Below are 17,269 nucleotides of genomic sequence, written 5' to 3'. Positions count from 1 at the left end.
TGACTCACCACTCCCTAACACCTCAATGTTACCTGACACATGTCCTTGTATGCTCACAAAGGACCAAAACATCCTTCTGTGATAAAACCTATATCCTTCACAAGTGCCTGTAAGGAGCTGTGTGTGTGTGTGTGTGTGTGTGTGTGTGTGTGTGTGTGTGTGTGTGTATTTACCTAGTTGTAGTTTTACAGGGCCTGGGCTTTATGCTCGTGTGGCCCCGTCTCCATATCTACACTTATCCAATCTTACTTTAAAAGTGTGCACACTTGTTGCAGACACTACTTCTTCATCTAAACTGTTCCACGTCTCAATACATCTCTGTGGGAAACTATATTTTTTAATATCTCTCAGACATCTTCCTTTTCTCAGCTTTTTACTATGCGATCTTGTGCTTCGGATGTCATATTCTTCTCTCAGGATCAGTTTCTCATTATCCACTTGGTCCATTCCGTTGATCAATTTATAAACTTGTATCAGGTCTCCTCTCTCCCTTCTTTGTTCCAGGGTTGGTAGATCCATAGCCTTTAGTCTCTCCTCACATGTCATCCCTTCAAATTCTGGAACCATTCTTGTAGCTATTTTTTGTAGCCTCTCCAATTTCCTTATCTGTTTCTTTTTATGAGGGGTGTGTGTGTGTGTGTGTGTGTGTGTGTGAGTATGTGTGTTGAAAATGCTCAGCTCCTCAATAGTTTTAATAAAATGTATGTGAAAGAAACAAAAGATTTTTATTGCTGTTTTCCTGAGAGTGATTCATCATCCTGCACATGAGTACTATTGGAAAAGATCTTCATCATACACTACCTATGTTGATCTATATACTACTAAGCCAGCAATCCAATATCAACTGGCTTCTTATGAGATGTGCAACTACATAGGCCAATTAATACTGTGATGGAGACAGTTCAACACAGTACATGAATGTCCATCTATATACTTGGTTGGCAATCCCATACAGGGTGGCCTAGACAAAATACCACACACAAGCACTTCTCATGATACCCTTAGCTGCCATCAGCCCCTGGTGGAGAGGAACAATCTTGTAGGCCATCTTGCTGCACACTCTAAACAATCTTGCTGCACACTCTAAACAAAGTAATTAAGAGATAAAAAAAAGAGAAAAGGAATCACTGTAAAATAAGAGAGTACATTTGAGCTCATCATTATATGTATTTCATGACAACATACAAATCTGCAGCTGGAAAATATTTTTACACACCATTCGCTGTTCTGACACAAGTGACGTACCTTGAGCATTCTAAATCATGAGTGCCACATGAGTAAAACACAACAGTATGTAGTCTTGGCTGGTCATGTCTCCTCAATTATGTGATATTGTTTGTTGTACACCAAACACACATTGGCTAACTCTCTTTTGCTGCTCTCTCTCTCACACACACACACACACACACACACACACACATAAGGACAGGGTTGCTAGCCTTCTGCATCTGCTGAGGTGCAAGGTCAAAGGTGCCTGGCTTGCACCACACACCAGTCACTGAAGAAATGAACAGACTGCAGTGTGTGAAAGACAAACCTAATTTTGTTTCTGGCCTGTGATCCAATCCCAGTGCCTCTTCAGTATGAGCTCAGGCTGCTAATCTCTACACCCCTGACCTGTTAGAAATAATAATAATAATAATAATAATAATAATAATAATAATAATAATAATAATAATAATAACAACAACAACAACAACAATAATAATAATAATAATAATAATAATAATAATAATAATAATAATAATAATAATAATAATAATAATAATAATATAATGAGATAACACTGAATGCAAGGAGTCATTCTACTCGGCTGTGTTAGTTGTGAACAGCAAAGTATGTGTATTCATGCTGAGTCTCACCACTGTTGTGGGGAAAGTTGTGTTCCATGAAAGAAAGCACTCACTGTTCTCAGAAGACTGTGCACCTGAACATCCACTCTCCCTGAATTGACTTTGATGCTCAACACTGCAGGCAAAGGGTTTCAGTCAAAGGCAGACAATGACACACTGTCTGAGTCCAGGTTGCAGGACGCTCCCTGCGAGATCATGCGCAGCGTCTGCTCAAACTGGTTCTCCAGGCTGTCCTGTGACATGGAGGAACGGGAGCTTATCCTCTTCAGGCTTTCTGCTGAGAGAGGCTTGGTGGAGGTAGAGTCACAGTTTGAGGGAGATTCTGTCACACAGTAAAGATACCTGAGGGAATTACTTTGTTTGCTTTTGTTCTGATCAGATTTCTTTTCTACAACTTTTTGCAACTCTCGCTGGAAAGCATCGTCACTCGCAGTCCTCCTGGCAGGCACCTGTTCCTTGAGGGGCCGGTAAAGGTCCTCGCAGGATGAGTCATTCTCCTTGGAGGCATCTCGTCTGCGGAGCTCCTGTGGAATGAAGAAAAGCCTCTGTGTCGCTGAAGGACTGTGGGTCGTCGTCAGAGTAGTTATAGCAGTCCATGGACAGGTCTGTGGTGGACTCTGTATTGAGTCTCAGCTGCCATGTGGTGGACGGCCGCTTCCCTGGTCCAAGGTCCAGTGGGGTGCCAGCCTCCTCATATGTGGTGACAGCCTCATACGTGTCTGTGCCCACGGAGGTGCAGGCATAGTCCTGTGGAACACACACACAAACAAATTAGTTTATGGAACAAAATGCTCATTCAATAATACACAGCACATAGAGAGAACATGAACAAAGATTATCACACACAAGACATCCATCTGTACACCAGGCCAACACCTATAAAACACAAACACATGGCAAGACAAAGCATGCACACACACACAGACACACACGGTTGAGGGCGGACGCACTGGCGCAGTTCCGACGATCAGCTGATCTTCACTACACCTGTTGTACAGTATTTACAGTGGCCTGGGCAGGTAGTGTGGACTTTTTTTTTTTTTTTTTTCCTCTCTTCATGAAATCAATTATTAAAGAATAATGAGTGAAAAAGATATTCCATCCAAATGCAGACATGAGAATAGAGAAGGGGCTGATGATGACTATGATGGTGAGGGAGAACGCGTATTCGAAGGGTTCGATACGACAACTTCACTACTTAAGAGAGTGTTCAATATTGAATGTAAACTAGATAAACTGATAAAGGAGAAGATGGAAATGAAAGAGAATGAAGAACAGGAAATGGAGTTTATAAGACAGAGAAAGGATAAGAAAAGTGGCAGAAAATGAAGCTAGGCTAAGAGCGGAAAACGAAGAACTAAAAAAGGAAGTAGCTAACTACAAGAAGCAGATGGAAGAAGGACTCGGAAAAGCCGAGAAAGAAAAGGAGAAGCTGAAAGACCTAGTAAACAAGGAAGAGGAAAGAGTACAGAACGTGATTAAAAAAGAAGTACAAGCATGGAGAGTCCAAGATAAGAAAGATAAGGCTGATTTTCAGGAGGTGATTCAAGAACAACTTAAAGAAAAGAAGAAAATATGACAAACAAAATGATAGGAGTCCTCAAGACAAAAGAAAATCTAGTTAGAGAAATTGCAGAAAAAAGAAGAGTGTAGTCGTATTTGGAATAAAAAAAAAAATATAAAATATAGACCAAAAAGAGAAAAAGAAGAAATGAAATCAGTCAAAGACCTACTGAAGAATCTTAATGACAAAGATAGGCAGAACTTGGAAGAGGAAGTAGAAGAAATAAACAGAATGGGACCATATCAAGAAGGAAAAACGAGACCAATTAAAATATTACTAAAATCACAAGCAGCAACAGAAGAAATATCATATAGAACAACAAAACTTAGAGAAACAGAAGGCTGCAAGGATATCTATATAAAGAAAAATAGAAATGAGGAAGAAAGGAAGAGATATAATGAACTGGCAGCAGTAGTAAGGGAAAAGAATAATGAAAGGTCAGAAGAGGAGAAGAAGACATTTTTTTGGAGAATTCTAGGAGACAGGATAAGGAAATGGTATATAAACGAGAAGGAAGAGAAAAAAAGTGGAACAAGTTTAACTAAAAATGATAAAGGCAAAAGACTAAAAATGATGTATACGAACATAGACGGGGTTTTATCAAGTAAATTAGAATTAAGAGATTACATAAGGAAAGAATATCAAGATATTGTATGCCTGGCTGAAACAAAACTAAATGAGGAAATCAAAATAGTCTTGGATAATAGGTATAATGTATGGAGAAGAGACAGAGTGGGTAAAGGAGGAGGAGGAGTCATGATAATGTTAAGGAAAGAGATAGTGATCAATCAAGTGGAATGTGGGGAAGGAAAAGCAGAAGTATTGTATATTAAGATGCATATTAATAAAAAAGAGATGACAATCATTGTAACATATGTGCCACCAAAAACAAATTCATGGACCAATCAAGAATATAAAGACATGATAGGTGACACAATAAGGAGTCTAATGAGAATCGTTAAAGAAAGGAGAAAAGTGATATTAGTAGGAGATTTCAACTGTAAAGAAGTGGACTGGGAAAATTATGAAAGTGGTATGAGGGAAGAAGCCTGGGGAGAAAGATTCTTAAACCTAATGATAGACAATATGATGGACCAGAGAGTAAAGGAATGCACAAGATTCAGAGGAAACGACGAGCGAGATTGGACCTAGTTTTTACAAGGGGTATACAAATGAATGACGATATAAGATATGTGCCCATTGGGAAAGAGTGACCATGCAATATTAGAAATAGATATAGAAGAAGGAAAGGAAGATAGAGATGATTCATACAAAGGAGACCGATTAAATTACAGAAAGGCTGATATTGAGAATCTCAAGAACTATTTTAAAAACGTACACTGGGAAGAGATGGAAAACTCACGAGACAATGCAAGACAAATATAACTTATTTTTGGAAATATACAAAACAGGAGTCAGGGAATATGTCCCAAAATATAGACCAAAAGAAGAAGGAAAGAAAGATTGGTTTAATGCAAGGTGTGCTAGGGCAAAGGAGAAAAGAGATGGAGCATGGAAAAGGTGGAGGAGAAATAGGAATCCAACAAACAAGGAAAACTTCAAGGCAGCGAGAAATGAATATGTTAAGGTGAGGAAGGAAGAGGAAAAAAACTTCGAAAAAGATATTGTCGAAAAATGTAAGGAGCAACCAAAATTGTTCTATAGATTCATAAATGGAAAAATTAGGCAAAAAGAAACAATAGAAAGGTTAAAAGGAGAGAATGGGATGGTGGAAGACCCAAAAAGTATGGTAGAACTATTAAATAAAAAATTCAAGGAGGTCTTTACTAAAGAATCCAAATTTGAGAGGCCACAGGGTAATAGAGAGACAATCTATATGAAAGAGATTAAAGTAACCAAGCTTGAAATAAAAGAGTTAATGAAGGAACTGGATGAAGAGAAGGCAATGGGACCGGATGAAGTCTCAAGCAGAATACTGAAAGAATGTAGGGAAGAACTAGCAAGTCCTATATACAACATCATAAAATGCTCAATAGAAAATGGAACAGTGCCAGTAGAATGGAAAAGAGCTGAGGTGGTTCCCATATATAAGAGTGGAAGGAAAGAAGAACCTTTAAATTACAGACCGGTATCACTAACTAGTGTAATATGCAAGATGTGTGAAAGAATAATAAAGAAACAATGGATCGAGTTCCTTGAAGACAACAAATTAATATCAAATAGCCAATTTGGTTTTAGAAAAGGACAATCTTGTGTAACTAATTTATTGAGTTTCTATTCTAGAATAGTTGACAGAGTACAAGAGAGAGAGGGATGGGTTGACTGCATCTACTTGGATTTAAAAAGTGACAAAGTGCCACACGCAAGATTACTGTGGAAGTTAGAGGAGAAGGGTGGCTTAAAAGGAAGCACATTGAGATGGATAGAAAATTATTTGAGGGGCAGAGAAACAAGGACGGTAGTTAAAGATATGAAGTCCAAGTGGAGAGCAGTAGAAAGCGGAGTGCCACAGGGGTCAGTATTGGCACCAATACTTTTCCTCATTTATATTAACGACATGCCAGAAAGAGTGAACAGCTACATAAATTTGTTTGCGGATGATACGAAACTGTGCAGAGTTATAAAGCAAAAGGAGGATTGTAAAATACTGCAAGAAGACCTAAATAAGATCTGGGAATGGAGTAAGAAGTGGGAAATGTAATTCAATGTGAACAAAAGCCATGTCATGGAAATGGGAAAGAGTGAAAGACGACCTGTGGGAATCTATAAGATGGGAGATGGTGTAGAACTAGAGAAAGTCAAAAAGGAAAAGGACTTAGGAGTGACGATGGAAGAAAACAATCAACCAGTAAGCCATATTGATAGAATTTTTAGGGAAACATATAATTTGCTGAGGAATATTGGAGTAGCATTTCACTACATGGACAAAGAAATGATGAAGAAATTGATAAATACTATAAGACCTAGATTGGAATATGCAGGAGTAGTGTGGACCCCTCATAAAAAGAAACAGATAAGAAAATTGGAGGGCTACAAAAATGGCTACAAGAATGGTCCCAGAACTTGAAGGGATGACATATGAGGAGAGACTAAAGGCTATGGATCTACCAACCTTGGAACAAAGAAGGAGAGAGGAGACCTGATACAAGTCTATAAATTGATCAACGGAATGGACCAAGTGGATAATGAGAAACTGATCTTGAGAGAAGAATATGACATCCGAAGCACAAGATCGCATAGTAAAAAGCTGAGAAAGGGAAGATGTCTGAGAGATATTAAAAAATATAGTTTCCCGCAGAGATGTATTGAGACGTGGAACAGTTTAGACGAAGAAGTAGTGTCTGCAAAGAGTGTGCACACTTTTAAAGTAAGATTGGATAAGTGTAGATATGGAGACGGGGCCACACGAGCATAAAGCCCAGGCCCTGTAAAACTACAACTAGGTAAATACAACTAGGTAAATACACACACACACACACACACACACACACACACACACACACACACACACACACACACACACACACACACTAGCTGGGTGACCAGCAGATTACCGAGGTGAATTACACACACACACCTGGAACTGTAGAAATCTATCTATATATTTATTTACATACCAGGCTACCAGTCCTGTATGGGTTATCCCAGACGAAGCAACACACACACACACACACACACACACACACACACACACACACATGCATTATTCATACTCTTAATGGTTCCTTTACACATGAGATGTAGAATCTTACTGAGGGAGGGTTAAGGCTGACATGCAGGATGGTGGAGCAGCCAGAGGGGGTGGCTGAGGGACAGAAGGGTTCGTGGTGAAGGCCCAGCTTGGAGTCTTCCTGGTAGCAATTGCAGTACTTGCCTGTGTACCAAGTCCCGGTGTCTGAGTTCCGGCAGGTGGAGGACGTGTGGTGGGCGCTGGAGCTTGCATAGGAGCCTGATGTCTGTTGCCTCAACATGCAGTGACTTGCCCTGCGTGGCTGTGATACCAGCGACTCACTCTGCAGGAATGGGAGGTCACTGAGATTGCTCCATCAGTGAATAGGAAGACTAATGTTATGGCCTATAGCATCTGTAGGCATACTTGAAGAGTATATGTGGGAAGTGCTGTTAAGATTCTGCCCATCAGTGGCACAGGCAATCTTATTTATAGTGGTACCCATATTAGGGCCCATATAACCATCCAAATGCATCTTTGATGGTGGCATCTAGGTAACTTTAAATCACTCGACAAAGTCTGAGTACTTCAGTGTTTGGCATATGTCAACTTCTATATTCTTATGCTTATAAGTAATCTTATCTGTCTTTTTATCATTCTATCTAAACTAATGGCTAGAATCAGCAGTCACTACTCACTTAAGTCTTCACATTTCATCACATCCTAACAGAATCGAATCTATCTTACCTCAAATGGTCTCACTACATAACATAACATAACATAAATAATAGGATAACAAATGGCCACCAGGACCCATCTAGGTTATCCTGTATCAGTCGCACAGTGACCTCGTCATCAGTACTTAAAGATACACTTACAAGTACACAATACATTATATACTAATTCTAAATATTTGGCCCATTAACAGGCCTAAGTCCTGCAGCGAAATCCTCTACAATTTGTGGTCCCCATACATGGGGACCATGTCTTATTTAACTATAGTAAATTTCTTATAAAAACTATCATGCAGTGCTATACATAATTATATATCTAATAAATTTAAGTGCTTATCTAATCTGTTTTTAAACATTGTCAAACTAGTGCTATTTACAACCGTCTCTGGCAATGCATTTCAGTAGTCTACCACTCTATGACTAAAGAAATATTTTCTTATATCTAACCTGCAGCCTTGCTTTCTAATCTTCCTGCCATGATTTCTAGTCCTACTTCCCTCCTCTAAGGTAAAGAAAGATCTCACATCTATGTAGTTTGTATCTGAGAACATTTTAAATAACTATCATATCCCCTCTTATACATCTCCTCTCAAATGAAAACATGTTTAATTCCTTTAATCTATCTCTATACTCCAGGTGCTTTAATGCTGGTATCATCCTAGTTGCTCTTCTCTGAACTGCTTCTAACATGTTGATATCCTGCCTATAGTGGGGTGACCAGGCCTGTATGCAATACTCTAAATGGGGCCTAACATAGGAATTATATAAGCTACGCACCACTTCCTTACTTTTATAACTAACATTTCTATTTATAAAACCCAGGATCCTATTTGCCCTATTTCTTGCTTCTAAACATTGCTTTGAAAATTTCATAGTCCTGTCTATCACTACTCCTAAATCCTTTCCTTCCTCTACTGCCTCTAGCCAACATCCCTCCATCTCATAGTTAAAGTTTGTGTTGTCTTTACCTAAATGCATAACCTGACACTTATCAGAATTAAACTCCATCTGCCACCTGTCTGCCCATGCTATCAGCCTGTCCAGGTCTCGTTGTATTCTGTAATTGTCCTTTTCACCCTGTACTGCACATGCTATCTTAGTATCATCTGCAAACTTTGATACTTTGCTACTAATTCCTATATCTAAATCGTTAATGTACACCAAGAAAAGAAGAGGTCCTAGCACTGATCCTTGGGGTACCCACTAACCACTTCCTTCCACTCAGACATTGCCCCATTTAATACTACTCTCTGTTTCCTATCAGAAAGCCATTCACTAATCCAATCAACTAACCTACCCTCTATCCCATGTAGTCTCAATTTGTACACTAGCCTCCTATGCGGTACCTTATCAAACGCCTTGCTAAAATCTAGATATATAACATCTATGCTATTTCCATCATCTAACTCCTTGGTAATATATTCTAAGATATCGAGCAAATTTGTAAGACAGGACCTCCTGATCTAAAGCCATGTTGGGTATCTCTAATTAATCTATTCTCATTTAAATGCTCCCAAATACTACCCTTAATGATTTTCTCTAGTATCTTACATACTATACTAGTTAAACTGATCGGTCTATAATTATTCGCATCATCCTTCCTACCTTTTTAAATATTGGAGTAACATTAGCTAAGTTCCAGTCCTGAGGTATCTCAGCAAACCTAAGTGATCTTTCAAAGATTAACTTAAGTGCTTCAGAAATACTGTCTACACCCTCCCTAAGTACTCTGGCATGTAGCTCATCAGGACCACTGGCTTTCCTATCGTCTAGTTCAAGAATAAATTTCCTAATAAATCCTTCCATTTAACATGCATCATCTTCTAACACCTACAGTATGTACTTACGCTATTCTTGATTATGGAGAAATTCTGAAGGAAAACCAAGTATTTACAAAAAGAAGCACAAGTCTCAGCAATGTTACAGACATACACACACATACATCTCAACAGTAAGCCTAACCTGGGCCAGCTGCTTGGCTTGGTGTGAGGAGGAGGAGATTCGAGATGGGGATGGTGAGGGGGCCAACAGTCCACCCGGCCACACCTCTGAAATGCAGCGGCCGGACATGAATGTGGGAAGTATGTGCTTAACTACACTTTACAATATTAATGTTTATTTTCATCACCTGATACTCTGATTTCAAGACAACAGTGACATGTGCATGATCAATTTACCTTTGCAGTGTGCACAAGACCCTCACCTAATCGTTTGTTGCCCACTTCATATTTGAGCTGTGGTTCAGCCTCCACCTCCACATAATCAGCTAAGGAAGACCCGTTTGCCAGCAGCTTCCTCTCAGACTTGTCAGAGCTGAGATCATGGGTGGGAACAGATGTCCACAGGCCACCCACATCCACCCAGGGGCCACCCACCTTGCTGTGACCCATGTCTGAGGGAGCAGTTATCAATACAAGTGATCATTCTAGGAACAAAGTGTACATTGAATTCTTTTCACATGCATATATAACAATTGGAACTATCTATTCCAAAATAGAATAACCAAAAGAATAAAAAGAATAGTTTGTTAACTATCAGGAGGGAAGGAGAAAGCCAGAAATCGACAGGAGGCGAGTTGAGTGGTAAGGAGGAAGTGAGAGTACATAGGGCAGGAGGAAACTATAGTGGAGCAGGAGACTAGAGTACAGTAGAATCTCGAATCTCGATCAATCTCACCTCGATATTTCGCATCTCGATTGCACCATAAAAAACCCACTGTTCACACATCTCGATGAAATTACACAAATCTCGATTGCTGTTTTTTTTTTTTTAATCAAAACGCGCGCATCGCGATGCGATTGTTTTGATTGCTCTCCCACCTTGCGGCAGCTTGTGGAGTGTATCAGTACACGCGGCCTTCCCCCGCTCTGTTTAAAACCAGTGTGTGCGGTCAAGGTCGTTTACGGGTGCGGGCAGGCTACCTGGATCCCATTCATCATGTTTCCCGCAGCCAATGGAAGGGCCCAAGGGGTGGATAAGAACGAAAATGAGTGTAAAGGACAACAAAGTGTGAAAAAATGCGGAAGTGAAAAACGTGATTATCGAAAGGGCAAAAAACTGAACAAATACACTGCAGAGGACAAGGATAAAGTGTTGCAGCTCTTGGAGAAAGGCTATAGAGTCAGTGAAATACAAAACTTACTGGCATTCCTCAGAGTACTATTTCCACATTGAAAAGCAAAAAAGATGAAGTGAAAAAATCAGTGACATTGGCAAAAAAATTGTTCACAGGAAACACACTTGGACAGCGCCGCATCACGTGTATTTATAATGAAAGTAATCGTCTAGTGGCAGAAATGGAATATTATCTGGTGAAGTGGATTCAACGACGAGCAAGAGAGGTAGCTAGTATCAATGGTCCTCAGCTGCGTGAACAGGCAAGGATATTCTACCAGGCTGTTTGCAAGAAAAAACAAGTAAAAAATCCACCTGCATTTAATGCTTCTGTGGGTGGCTGCAGAAGTTTAAGAAGCGGTGTGGCATTAAATATGCACAGTATCAAGGCGAGATATCTTCTGCTGATAGTGAAAGTGCTGCTAATTATCCCGCAATAGTCAAACAAATAATAGAAGATGGAGGCTATTGCAAAGACCAGATATATAATGGTGATGAGACTGGCCTTTATTGGAAACGTTCTCCCAAAGCCACCTTCATTTCTAAAAATGAAAAACAAGCACCAGGAGTAAAAGTGTCCAAAGAACGTATCAGCTTTCTTTTACTTGTAATTCTTCTGGCAGCCACAAAATGAAACCTCTTATCATTCACAAATACAAAAGGCCTAGACCTTATAAACACGCAGATATGCAACAACTGAATGTTTATTGGGAGACTACAGCTTCAGCCTATATGACCTCAGCACTTTCTATCGAGTGGTTCGATAAATACTTTGTCCCTGATGCAAAGAAAAGTGTGAGGAACTAAACCTGGATTTCAAAATCCTTCTCTTTCTAGACAATGCACCTGGCCATGCAAAATTCCTCATAGGGAGGCATCCATGTGTTCAAGTCGTGTTTTTGCCCCCAAACACTACTTCCATATTACAACCCCTGGACCAGGAAATAATAGCCAATGTAAAGCTATTATACTATAAGTACCTTCATGACAAAATGCGACATGAAACAGATAGCAATGATGAGCTGGTTGAGATAGAAAACTCCACAAATGAAAGTGAAAGTGATCGTGAACTGTCCGCCACCTCCAACCAGGCCACCGACACCGCCACCCAAGCCGCCGCCAAGCCCAAGGTCACCACTGAGGAAGACGTTTCGTCAAAAGGAGCTATTTCTGTGAGGCAGTTCTGGAAATCCTATAACATCCGGAATGCAGTGGATTTAATGGTGAAAGCTAGTATAATGCTGGAAGGGAGGAGTGGGTGAGGCTGTGGGCACACCATCGGGCTGCCAGCGTGCAGCCCACCAACACCACCAGCATTGTCACAGCGCCGCCTGCTAGCACCAGGAACCAGGCTGACCGTATCAAGCCAACACCCACACCAGGCTCCTGCACCACAGGGAAATGCCATCTACAATCATCTTATGTATGAATAGTTGGCACATATGAAAAAGGTCAACATCCATAACAAACACATACTGAATCCTTCCTCTTATATACAAATAGCAACATAATGTACTCTCACTCTCTCTGACCTTGTGGTGTGTCATGAGCAGGTTGAGGCTGGTGGGTGGTGATGCGCTACCTGTGCCCTTCACGGTGGAGGCTGCCATGCTCACCTCCACTCGAGAGGACGTCACGTTGGGCAGGGTGAGTGTGGTCAGGTCACCCATCACACTTACATTGTGGGTTAAGCCTGTGTCCCTTTCTCTTACCAGGATCTGAAGAAAGGTAAATAGTGAGAACTATCTATCTATCAATATGCCAAGCAGTCCTACACAAGCTGGCCAAGATGAAACACCAGACAAATACACACACACACACTGTTATAAGCATATAAATTGAAAAAGGACAAACAGAGAGACCATCATTAAGTTAATTAAGGAAAATAGGATATATGAAACAATGGAAGAAATGAGTGAACTTATGAATGAGAGCTTTAAATCAGTATTCAATGAAGAGTGAGATTTCAAAGAACCAAACAACCAAATGACACAGGAAGGATTAAGAAATATTGTGATGCATAAACAGAAAATCAATAAACTACTAGAAAAAGTGGATGTAAGAAAGGCAATGGAGCCAGATGGAGTGTCAGGATGGACACTGAGAGAATGTAGAGAACAATTAGTGGAACCAATATTGGATGTAATCAACAGCATCTCTAATGGAAGGGAAGGTACCAAGGGAATGGAAAAGAGCAAGTCCCTAAAATATAGACCAGTGTCACTGACTAGTGTTGTGGGAAAGATCTGTGAAATTGTAATAAAAAAAAAATGGTTAGAATATCGGGAGAAAAATTAAATAATAAATAGCTCCCAAATTTGGTTTTAGAAAAGAAAGATCATGCATAACAAATTTACTAAGCTTTTATACAAGAGTAATAGATGAAGTACAAGGGAGAGATGGATGGGCTGACACAGTGTATTTGGATATTAAAAAGGCTTTTGATAGAGTATCACAAAGAAGACTTCTATAGAAAATAAAACACATTTGAGGAATGCAGGGAAATGCAAGAACATAAGAACATAAGAACAGGGGAAAGCTGCAAGAAGCTCCAGGCCTACATGTGACAGTCCCTGTATGATTAAAGCTAATATCTTCAACTGGGTTATGGATTACATAATAGATAGGGAAATGAGGACAATAATGATAAGAGACATCCCATCAAGTTGGAGCACAGCTACTAGGAGCATACCACAGGGTTCACTGTTGGCACCAATTATCTTCCAAATACATATATATTAATGATATACAAGAGGGTTTACGTAGCTACATAAATTTGTTTGCAGACAATGCAAAACTTTTGAGAGTAATAAGGAACATTGAGGACTGTAAGGAATTGCAGAAAGATATTGACAAAATCTATGAATGGAGCCAAAAGTGGAAATTAGAATTTAATACTAGGAAATACCATGTAATGGATATGGGTAAAAGTAATAGAAGATCTACGTGGGAATACAAAATGGAAGAAAAAGTTGTAGTGAAAAGGAGTAAAGAGAAAGACCTGGAAGTGATTATGCAAAACACCCTGACTCCAGAAAGACACATAAATGGGTTGCTTCAACATACAAGACACTAACAAACATCAGGGTGGAGTTCAATTACATGGATAAGAGTATGATGAAAAAGATCATAACTGCTATGATAAGACCTAGACTAGAATATGCAGCAGTGGTGTGGTCACCATGCAGGCAGAAGGGCATCAGGAAACTTAAAACAATCCTACAAAGATGGTGTCAGAAATAAAGGATCTTCCCTATAAAAAAGACTAAAGGAACAAGAACTACCAACTTTGAAGGATAGACAAGAAAGAGGAGACCTAATAACAATGTATAAGTTAGTAAACCACATGGAAAAGATAGATACTCAAGATCTGGTGTCACTGACGGAAGATGGAGATAGACAAACAAGAGGACACCCCAAGAAGATCATGAGTCAGTGCTCAAAATTTTAGTTTTCCCCATAGGATGGTGGACATCTGGAAAATGTGCACTTATTTAAAGAAAAGTTGGATCAAAGAAGATATGGAGACAGGTCACTATGAGCCCTGCTCAAACCCTGTAATATACAACTAGGTAAATAGACATCATCCAAACTCTTAATCCCATTGGTCCATGGTGGAAAGGGACAGTCTTGTGGACCTCCTTACTACACCAAAGGTGCTAAGGCAGAGGACAGCTGGCCACACACATCCAGCGTAAGATGCAGAGAGAAATAACTGAGAAGAATGATATAGGTGTGTGTGTGTATTTACCTAGTTGTATTTATCTAGTTGTATTGTACAGGGTTCGAGCGAAGCTCATAGTGTCCTGTCTCCATACCTCCATTTATCTAATTTTTTCTTAAAGTTATGCACATTATGTGCTGTAACAACTTCATTATCCAATGCATTCCACTTTTCCACTGTTCTGTGTGGAAAAATGTATTTTCCAGTATCGTTCACACACTGCCTCATCCTGATCTTCTTTTCATGTCCTCTTGTCCTTCCATCTTCTTCTGTCAACAGCACCAGGACTTCTTTGTCTATCTTTTCAATGCCACTGACTATCTTGTACATTGTTACTAGGTCCCTTCATTCTCCTCTATCTTGTAAAGTTGGCAGTCCCATTTCCTTCATTTGTTCTTCATATGTGAGGTCCTTTAAGTCTGGCACCATCTTTGTAACAATCTTCTGTATCCTTTCCAATTATCTTATATCCTTTTTTGAGCTCGGGACCATACCACTGCTGCATTTTTCAGCCTTGGACGTATCATGCTTGTGATGACTTTTTTCATTATATCTTTGTCCATGTATTGAAATGCCACTCTTTTATTAGTCAACATATTATATGATAGTCCAAATATCTTGCTTATGTGTTTATCAGGGCTCAGATTTTCCTGTGTAATCACTCTCAGATCTTTTTCCTCTTAAGTCTTCATTATTTGTTCCTTTCCCATCACATAGTTCCATACTGTTCTTTTCTTACTCTTTCCTAGTTCCATTATGTGACATTTCTTGACATTAAACCCCAATTTCCACTTCTTGCTCCACTCATAGATCTTGTTTATATCTTCCTGCAACAGCAGACAGTCCTCTCTGGTTTTGATAACTCTTAGCAGCTTTGCATCATTAGCAATTAAATTTACATAACTGTTTACCCCAATGTGAATGTCATTTACATAAATCTGAAACATAATGGGGGCTAACACTGACCCTTGTGGCACTCTGCTAGTTACTTTACCCCAAGATGAGTATGTATCTCTGATCACAGTTCTCATTTCCCTATCCTTCAAATAATCTCTGGTCCATTCTAGCAAATTTCCTCGCAGCCCTCCTATATTCTCTATTTTCCAAAGTAGTTTTCTATGAGGGACTTTATCAAAAGCCTTTTTAATATCCATGTAAACTGTATCTACCCATCTGTCTCTGTTTTCAAGTCCGGCAATACACATGACCTCCCTGTCCTGAACCCAAATTGTCTTTTTGATATGACTTGCTCCTCTTCTAAAAATTTAACCTATTTTTCTTTATTTCACACAACTTCCCCAAGACACTTGTAAGTGACATTGGTCTGTAGTTTAGTGGTTCAGTTGCCTTTCCTCCTTTAAATATCGGTATTATGTTGGCTCTCTTCCATTCTAGTGGAACTTTCTCTTCATTTTAACACCCAGTTTGATACACCATCTAGTCCCATTGCTTTTCTGAGTTCCAACTTATCCATTAATCTTCCAATATCCTCTTTGTGCACTGCAATTTCCTATAATCCTTGGGAATGTAATGTCCTATTAAGTTCTGTGAAATCTTGTGCAGTGAACACCATTTTGAAGCTCTCATTCATTATTTCACACATTTCCTTCTCTGTTTGGTATGTCTTCTCTTCTTTAATTTTTTTTTTTTATTTCCTTGTTCTTTATTTTGCCATTTATAAATTTGTACAAAAAATTGGATTCGATTTTGCTTTTATTCACTACATCTTTCTCAAAGTTTCTTTCTTCCTCTCTTCTTACTCTAATATATTCATTTCTGGCATCTTTGTACTGCAGTCTGTTATAGTCATTTCTCTGTATTATGAGTTTCTTCCACGCTTTATCTTTTGCCTTTTTAGCTTGTATGCATCTAACATTGTACCAAGCATGTATTTTACCTAACTCTATAAAGAGGTACAAATTTCTTTACTCCACTATATTTCTGTAAGAAAATGTCATATTTCCCTTGTACTGTCTTTCTGTACATAATATGTCTCCACTCAATATCAGCAAAATAGATCCCTAATTTTTCAAAACCCGCTCTTGCATAATTTAATCTCTCTCTTTTATAGTCTTCTCTGTAACTTATCTCATTTTCCTCTTGAATTTGCATCTCTAATGTCACATGATCACTTCTTCCCATTGGACAAAGGTATTGTATGATTGGAGGGGGCTCTGGTCTCTTTGTGAACACTAGGTCAAGCAATGATGGTTCTTCATCCCCACTGTATCTTGTTGACTCCTCCACCCACTGATCCATTGCATTAACCATAGTCAACTGTAACACTTTCTCACTCCACTGTCCAGCATTATCCATTACTTCCATCTCTCTCCAGTTTACTTTCTTGCAGTTAAAGTCTCCAACTAAAAGTATTCTACTATCTCTTCTTATCATATTATCTAGGCACTTAATCACCTCTCTTTGCATATCTTTATGTTCTTCAGTTCCCCATGCATTAGTATTAGGTGGCACATATGTACCGGTAACTATAATTTTCCTCTTCTTCAATTCCTGTTTTGATTGTTACTCCCATTACTTCCACTTTGTCCTCTCCATATTGCACATCCTCTCCACATATATTATTATACTGAACCTTCGTGAGGTTCAGTCTCTTGTACTGGGCCTACGTGAAGCTTAGGCCGAGTAAGG

The 17,269-nt window shown here is 39.3% G+C and overlaps 1 protein-coding gene across 1 annotated transcript in view; it reads right to left on the bottom strand.

Moving 5' to 3' along the window:
• Nucleotides 1-1,158: 1,158 nt before the first annotated feature.
• Nucleotides 1,159-17,269, bottom strand: part of LOC123513131 — a 40,219-nt gene continuing 24,108 nt past the window's right edge. The window contains 7 exon segments of the mRNA XM_045270025.1: nt 1,159-2,393; nt 2,395-2,600; nt 7,131-7,391; nt 9,745-9,830; nt 9,986-10,177; nt 12,138-12,282; nt 12,429-12,614. Coding sequence (XP_045125960.1) covers nt 1,985-2,393; nt 2,395-2,600; nt 7,131-7,391; nt 9,745-9,830; nt 9,986-10,177; nt 12,138-12,282; nt 12,429-12,614 — 1,485 coding nt within the window. The 3' untranslated portion in view covers nt 1,159-1,984.

Source organism: Portunus trituberculatus, chromosome 35 (genome assembly GCF_017591435.1).
Source record: "Portunus trituberculatus isolate SZX2019 chromosome 35, ASM1759143v1, whole genome shotgun sequence".
Classification (NCBI taxonomy): domain Eukaryota; kingdom Metazoa; phylum Arthropoda; class Malacostraca; order Decapoda; family Portunidae; genus Portunus; species Portunus trituberculatus.
Note: the sequence above shows the minus strand (reverse complement) of the source record. Positions and strands in the feature narration are given on the sequence as shown.